Source organism: Primulina huaijiensis, chromosome 11 (genome assembly GCF_012295235.1).
Source record: "Primulina huaijiensis isolate GDHJ02 chromosome 11, ASM1229523v2, whole genome shotgun sequence".
NCBI classification, from domain to species: domain Eukaryota; kingdom Viridiplantae; phylum Streptophyta; class Magnoliopsida; order Lamiales; family Gesneriaceae; genus Primulina; species Primulina huaijiensis.
The window spans coordinates 1,096,483-1,104,690 of NC_133316.1; the positions used below are offsets into that span (position 1 = coordinate 1,096,483).

An 8,208-nucleotide genomic window follows, 5' to 3' on the forward strand; every position below is an offset into this window, starting at 1 on the left:
TTTAACAAGTGTCAAGCTCAAAATCTCATAAAAAACCATATATATTTTTAATTTTTATTATCTATTTATAATATTTATGTTTTGTTTTTGATTAATTTAGAAACATATTTTATGTGTTTGTACTATTCAATATAAATTTATTAAATTTTACTTATAAAATATTATATAGAGATATTTTTATTTATTTCACTCCGACCTTTTTAGACATTAAGTAATTAATGTGTAGAAAAAACTATTTATGCATATCAATTTTTTTGTCTATAACTTCTATAGTTAGATAATATTAAGATTACTACACCGTTAGAAGCCTTAATGCGAGAATATAAAATCCATTTTGATAAAATCTTCCATTGTTTCCTCGGTAGATGCTATAAACTCACTGGCAAAGGTATTGAGATTGTATCCTATCCCTGTTAGTTTCCCACCACAGTTTCGCGTGCACCTCACCAAATCTTTCTCGACTGCATCAAATAATCGAATTCATCGACGAAGAAAACAGCCAAGATTGTAGCAAGTTTTACGAATCTAGAACTTGTTTACCTGAATCTCACACGACGTAGCTCTCTAGTGCCATCAACTAGTTGTCTGATGGTAATGTAAACACCAGGTTCATCTTCTTCTATCCATTCCGAATCCATGTCACTTGCATTGCTTAAGGAAACCGAAGCTTCGTCTTTGGAGGAAGTCGTTGTTCTTGATGCTCCCATTGATGAGAAGTCGCCCTTTGGCCCGCCCGTGGTGTAGCCACTTGTTATTGCATTATGATGTTGGAGATTGTCTCCAAAATGTTTGTACCTTGGAGTGCACTCCCTGTTAAAGGCGGGCGTCATCCGAGGGCTTTCCCTTATAGAACCGAGCCTTGAGTATGTCGAGTCTCTCTGGAGCCACATGATTAAAGGATTTGAATCAAGATTACATTATAGGAATAGCACTTGGACATCATGACCAAAATTCGATTATAGTTAATGGAATCATGCAAAAGGTTCACCCTCAACCCCACGAAGCCGTCGGGTGCAAGATTTTTCAGAGTATAATCAAAAAGTTAGGCAACAATAAAAATTTACCCCATCTTCAGATCTCCCTGGTGTATTTAGAGCTTGTTGATTGAATCTCTGAACATTGTAGAGCTCCATTATTTTTTCGTAATTTTCACCCCACCATCTCTGAGCCTGCCACTTGTCGAACATCTCCCGGCTTCAGACACATTAAAACCGCCGGTCACGTCTCAGATACAAATTACATTCACAGATCATTACAAAAGTTTGAAGTGAAACATGCTGTCTCCTCATGGTTCCCATGAATCATGAAAGCTGCAGCGGGATGGAATTCATGCATATATAGAGAATAAAGGTACAAAATGTCCTTGCATAAGAAGTGTGAATCACTGTAATATTTCACTCTAAGGCACTACCCTACTTCAAGAACATGTTATAAAGAGGCTAGGCAAATATTTTGCAGTTGATTTGTGGCCAAGGGTTGAGGCGATTACCGTGCTAAACTCGATAATATAACGTAACGTGTAATTTATGAGGAATGGATGAATTTGCAAACGGTACCTGAAGCGGATGCGTTTAAGATCGTTTCCACCTCTTGGAAGTGACAGAAAAGTGATCTGAACACCAGGCTCCACTTGTGCCGTCCATGCTTTAGGTCCATTTTCCTCATCTAGCACCCCTTCCCCTGACCGTGCTGAGATGGATTCGAATCGGGCCTGAGTTCGAATACCACCAAATGAAGAATTTGAGCTCCCTGGAGGCATATATGGATATGGAACCCCCTCTGAGATAGTATCAAAATCAGGATACGGTTTTTGCCCTTTTTTGTGATAAATTTCTTCCTGTACTCCAGGCTTGCATTTGTAAGATCCCGAGACCTTCATGGCCATATCCTTTATCTGTTAATAAAATCAATGAAATAGGTCATCATTTCAAGAAAGGAAAAACCAACGAGAATATGGATCTAGCATATGTCGAAAATCATGTTTTAATTATGTGATGATAATTATGTAACTTCCATGCTTTCATTTTTATTTTTTGAACACACTCCCGCAGGTCAGTGAACTATATGGTTCTTTTTACCACAGTCCCTGGGCAAATTGCCGCCAAAGAGATTTTCACTGGGGTTAAAATGAAGTCCTACTAGTACCTAGCCTTGACGTCTCTGATTTACAAAACCGCCTAGAGCCGTGTATTATTAGCAAAATTCGACTTAAAAATTGAATGAAGGTCCCTAAAAGCTGCAATATTTGGCGGCTCTTTACTGCGTTTTGCAGTGCAAAATTAAAGCAACTGACATGCATGACATATGGATTAATTAAACTATCATACTTAATCACTAACTTTTCAAGTGATCGGTAGCCAAACCTTTCATAACTCACCAGCGCCAGTTTTGAGAGTTGGAACACAGTGATGGACAGGAATTCATTGGTGGGTGGGTCATGGAAAAAGATGAGTCTTTTCGACCATGGAGTCTTGGTCTATTTCTTTACTCAACAAAAATCCCACAACATTTAATTTTTTTAAAGAAAAACCATCACAGTTGATCATAAAAATGCTGATTCAAACTAATATGGCAAAATTTTCAGCTAACGATGTAATAGCTCCGACCATCATTAACGATGATCATACCTGATCAACACCACCTGGTTGTCATATAAAATTGGTTTTTCGTGGGACATGGGATTGCTTCCCACGAAAATGATGTGACCTAGTTTGGCAATCCCGATGAAATAAAGTTCCGAGACTTATTGTCCTAACAAAAGAACTGAAATTGCAATAAAATATGTAGAGCTAAGTGGGATTTGATTTAGACAAAAAATAAATTGTTGCGCAATTTTCTATGTTGTGGACCATGTAACAATAACAGCGCATATCCACGTGCTTACTTCTTCGGTGATTATTAAACTACATGCACCCGAAAAGACACCAAAAAGCATTTCACACCGTCTTAAAGTATATAAGAATTGATTGAGAAAGGAAAATTGTATTTTTCTTTTACTTATTTATCTCTTTGGAGTTTTAATTTTTTATATTATTAAATTTTAATTTTAGTCTCATATTTTTTTTTGAAATTTTAAATTTTTTCGACATAGTAGCGATGTGACGTTGATAGAATGTCAACATGACGTTGATATATACAATGTCATATCAACATACCAGATGAAAAAAAAATAAAATTACTAAAATTAAAAATAGATGTTTCAAACTCAAATTTGACAATATAATTACAAAAAGGTATATGTTAGACTACAAATGCAGTTAATACTTTCGTAACACTAGAAACATAGTGTAAATGCATGCCAACGCCTGCACATGTCGAGGCAGAAATTTTGAAAGGAAACATGACGTAGAACATGATGTAAAAATTGGTGTATAAAAGAAATGATTCATTTATTTTCCCATTGGTCGATGCCTAATTGTATGACCCATGTAATGTTGGGATATCAAGGAAATAAACGCGGTAACATCGCAGCGGAATATCAACAATGAATAAGATGAACACCAATATTTATAGTGGTTCACCCCAAGATTGGGCTACGTCCACTCTAAACCTCTCAAGGAGATCACTTCTTTATTAATAACAAAGAAGAAAAGAGAATTGAGAATACAAAGTATTTCACTCAGGACACTCTGATTTTAACACTCACTTTCTCTCCACTAATTCTATTCCTTCCAACGATAAACACTCCTTAAGAAATATCACATTAAATCCTTTATCTCACTTCTACACTTATGATTGTAGATGAGAAGATTTTGTGTTTTGGTGTGATTTTGGAATGAAGAATGAATGGGTATTTATAGGTGAAGTTTAGAGAAAAAACAAAAATTAAAACCTCATTGCTTACATAATCAAACCAACCATTTTTTACTAATCACAAAACATGTGTTAATTATTTGTAAAAAATGATGTGCCTTGAATTCAAATTGTTGGCTTGATTTGTTTAACATGTAAAACATTGTCATCTTAGATATGAGATCTTAGCATGGTCGAGTCACATAGCAATTTAGTAGTAGCAAGTATGAGTGCAACCGAGTTAATTTAGTCGAACTCGAGTTCGAACATTGTAAATTTTTTTCTAAACTTTTTTGAGTCGAACTCGAGTAGTATGATACTCGAGCTCGACTTGACTCGAGTATTAATTTTCAAGCTCGAACTCCACTCGATATTGTATCGAGTTACATGCTCAACCTACTCGAACTCTAATTTTAACCGAGTTTGAATTGAGCTACTCACGAGTAACTCGACCTTTTTGCACCTATAATAGACGGTGAGGTCAATCATCTTGGGACCAAGAATTTGACACATGATCCAAGGTGAAGCGTGATAATGTCTCCCTTTATTCCTTTTCTGTGCTGGCCCCAAATTGAGCTCTAGCTATTTATTCTTGCTTTCAATTTTTAAAAGTTATATATATATATATATATTGTAGAAAAATTATTAATTAGTTTACCCACTTCAGACTCACTGTAAGAAATTAAATCAATTTAATTTTCATCATATATTCCTATTTTCTGATCCTTATCGTTAGATAAGACAAACAAAGAACAAATTCTAATTCACTGAGAGCTAGGAGCCCTAGGACCAGTAAATATCCAGCAAAAACGACACTTCACGATTGGAATATGGGTCCCACAAAAAGAGATGAATGTGGGCCCCCTTCACTGGGCACTGGTAAAGCAGCTGGTTGGTTGGTGAATAGACAATTTTTGATCGAAAGAAGTTTTTAGTTTTAGTTACGACGTGTCTGCGATAACAAAAACATATTGGCTCGATCGATGGGCACGTATATATTATGTATGTATATATGAATGTACAGTACAAGATATATACGTATAAACAGATCAAACTGAGAGGGTGGGGGTGAAGTGCAAAACCTGTGAAGTTAGAGTTTTGAGGGTGTCTTTTGTATTTGGAGTCTCACGCGGGGGGTACCCTTCATCCTCCTTGTCCCCTCTATCTTCCATCCTTTGCTTTGAGCAAGTAACACACGTCAACATCTTAATTTCTTTACCTTCCTTCTCTAGCTTCTTCTACCTACAGCTTTTTCTTTTCCTTTAATTTCCTGCTTCTTTTCTAAATATTAATATTAATTAATAATACTTGCTCCCCTTTTTTTAAATATTACCTGCAAATTATTAAAGAACAAGTATTTAGCTGTATCCACTTTAATTAATGAATAATATAGTGTGTTTCAGTTTCTCTTTTGAAGACCTTCAAACTTCAAATCACTTAAAAAATGAAATGTTCAAGAGAACCTTTAGGCTAGCTTGGAATTTGTGAGCAATTTATGTAAGTATAAATTCAAGAAAATGGTTCATCTACAAATGTAAACTATAATCCAAAATGCTAAATGTATAATTTATTTTTTCTTTCTAAATTTCAGGAATTCACCATTTTATGCAAAAAATAAAAAAAAATAAAAATATAGATGAGGATAATGATATTTCATCCTTTAATGACTTTAACTACCCAAGAAATTAAAAAAAGACAGAGTAAAAGGGAAATTAATACATAATGACTACAAAAAGCTGAGAAAAGAGAGAAATGCTACTTGAGATCAGAGTGTTATTTCAAATTTATTAAAATCTCTCGTGAAAATTTAATGGTGCATAAAACAATCTTATAAGATGAAAATTTATTAAAACTTGTCGTGAAAATTTAATGGCTTATAAATTTTTACCTGATACCCTTTGAAAATTTAACAATTTTGCATAACTAAAAACCCCTTAACTTTTAATACTATGTAACACACACACACACATATGTGTAACATATTCGAAATAATATTTAATTTTCAACATAATTTTATGTGAGACATAAATCATAACATTTTGTGTATGTTTAACAAAAAAACTCGATTTTTTTTGAATTTTTACAAAAAGACTTCTAAGTTTTAAGTTTTAACTGCTAAGTTAAAGCATAGTGGCCGATTTCATTTCCAGATTTCAGCTATAACTTAAAAAATACAGAAAATATCAATTCAATTATTATTTATGCAATTTTAGTTATTGTTATCTATGTATGTACAAGTTTCCTTCATTAAATATAAACCAAATAATTATAAAAACTTTAAACCGGGAAATTAATCACATCCTTTGTCTAATCTAAAAGCAAATCATTCTCTTTCCGTTTTCTTCAGTATGTTATAATTTCAAAGCATTTATGATTTTGCAAAGAAAAGGATAAAATCTGAAAAAGGAAACCGAGAAATTGTCGAGTTCTGAAATCTTACTGTTCGCAGCAACTCATAGGCTCAGCTAGCTATATTTTATTTCTTCCTCCTCGCTGTTAGTCTTCAAACAAAAAGAAATCAATTAATGAAACGAATCACAATGTCAGCAAGAAACAATAATAAAAAAAAAAAACAGAATCCTTCACGAATGATAAAGAACAACGTTCCGAAATCAATGTTTTTGGTGTGAATCTTCAGCTATAACTCGAGAAAACCCTTGAAGATCAAACGGTGACTGTAAAACAGGAGATTTTAGGGTTTATTCAACTATTATGCAGCTTTGAAGCATGCATCGATTGAAGAAAAGAGAAACAAAAGGATTTTTTTTAAAAAAAGAGAGAATAGATGTTGCAGAAAATAACGTATAACTCAGAGAGAAATATATCAATTCTACTTCGCATGCAGCTGTAATCAGAAATCAATGGAAGAGAGACACTCACTCCGGCTGTTGCTCGTGCGGAGGCGCTTGGGGAAGTTTTCTGATTCTCCGCCGCGGGATTTACATTCATGAAATTATGTATGTGTATAATATATATGGAAATGGAAACGAACAACTGAACAAGTGGTTTATGGACGGTATATNTTATCTGACGTTGTACAGTGTGCTTCGGTGGCTGTACGTTTTGGCAGCAGCATCATGCCATACGCAGTTAGGGGTCAATTTTGTAGATAAATTTTGTGCATATTGTTTGGATCAAAATGGTATTTATTTGGCTTGTACAATTCGTGCCATGAAATTTCTCCTACATAAATGTATATGTCCGTGTTATATTTATTAAAATTGACCAAAAACAATCAATAGAGAAAAAAGATATAGGATTATAGGATTTTTAATTGGAGTAACATAAAAGTATTAGATGTATAATTTGTGGCGGGGATTTCATCGATACCAGATTACATATGTTTTAGGAAAAAATTCAATTTTGGTTACGTATGTATGTCTACCTACAATTTCGGTTATCTATATTGTCAAATTTCAGTTTCAGTCTTACATATTTCAATTTTTGATAATTTTAATATTTTTCCACCATAGTGATGATGTAGTGATGTGTACGTCAACGTTACATTGATGTCACGTAAAAGCCACATATGTGCCTATTTTTTACATTCCATTTGAATCCATGTACATGCATATATTCTATCATGAGTAGGTCTCTTGTGAAATGGTCTCACGAATATTTATCTGTGAGACGAGTCAACCCTAGCGATATTCACAATAAAAAGTAATACTATTAACATAAAAGTAATATTTTTTCATAGATGACCTAAATAAAAAATCTGTCTCACAAAATACGACCCGTGAAACCGTCTCACATAAATTTTTGACTTCTATCCATGTTTATTTATCTTGATACAACGGATAAACGTTCTTGGACAATTGAAATTTGGATAATCATGGCATGGATTTGATAATTTTAAAAACAAAATTCCCGTATCATCAATTAGGCGGCATTGATAGGTCTTGTAATAGATATTATGTTGCTTTGCCTTCACGACAAATCCAACCACAATCACTATGAAAATATGTCGGATCCTAAAATATATATATATGTGTCGGATTCATGTTTGATCAACATATAGAATTTTTTTAATGAAATAATAGTCATTAAATTTATTATGAGTGTATTAATGCCCTGTTGAGGTAAATTCATTTAGCACAAGTCTTTTAGACATTTCAAGTTACTTGGAAAAAAAATATCTTCCTTTATAAATTGACATAAAAACATATGAAATTAATACAAAAACTCATATGAGGTCGTCTCACGGATCAATTTTGTGAGACAAATCTTATCCGATTCAACTCACGAAAAAATATTATTTTTAGTCTCAAAAGTATTACTTTTCATGATTCTAGATATAAATAGGGTTGACACTTCACACATATATAAATAAGTGAAGGCATGTTCTGAAATTAGATATGTCCGTAAATCACGTATACCTATCATCAACATCCTTATTTTCTCAAATTCTAGAAA

General features: G+C 33.4%; 1 protein-coding gene across 2 annotated transcripts; it reads right to left on the minus strand.

The window, feature by feature from the left end:
- Positions 1-221: 221 nt before the first annotated feature.
- On the minus strand, positions 222-5,079 carry LOC140988575 (protein BREVIS RADIX-like). 2 transcript variants are annotated; one of them, XM_073457585.1, is made up of 5 exons: positions 4,875-5,079; positions 1,557-1,894; positions 1,065-1,194; positions 541-878; positions 222-461 (listed from the first exon to the last, which is right to left on the minus strand). In XM_073457585.1, exons 1-5 carry the CDS (start codon positions 4,995-4,997, stop codon positions 377-379), a joined length of 1,014 nt encoding a protein of 337 aa, XP_073313686.1. In that variant the 5' UTR covers positions 4,998-5,079; the 3' UTR covers positions 222-376. The 2 variants fall into 2 exon arrangements, with proteins under 2 accessions (XP_073313686.1, XP_073313687.1); XM_073457586.1 differs by lacking the exon at positions 4,875-5,079 and adding an exon at positions 2,378-2,885.
- Between the last annotated feature and the right edge of the window lie 3,129 nt (positions 5,080-8,208).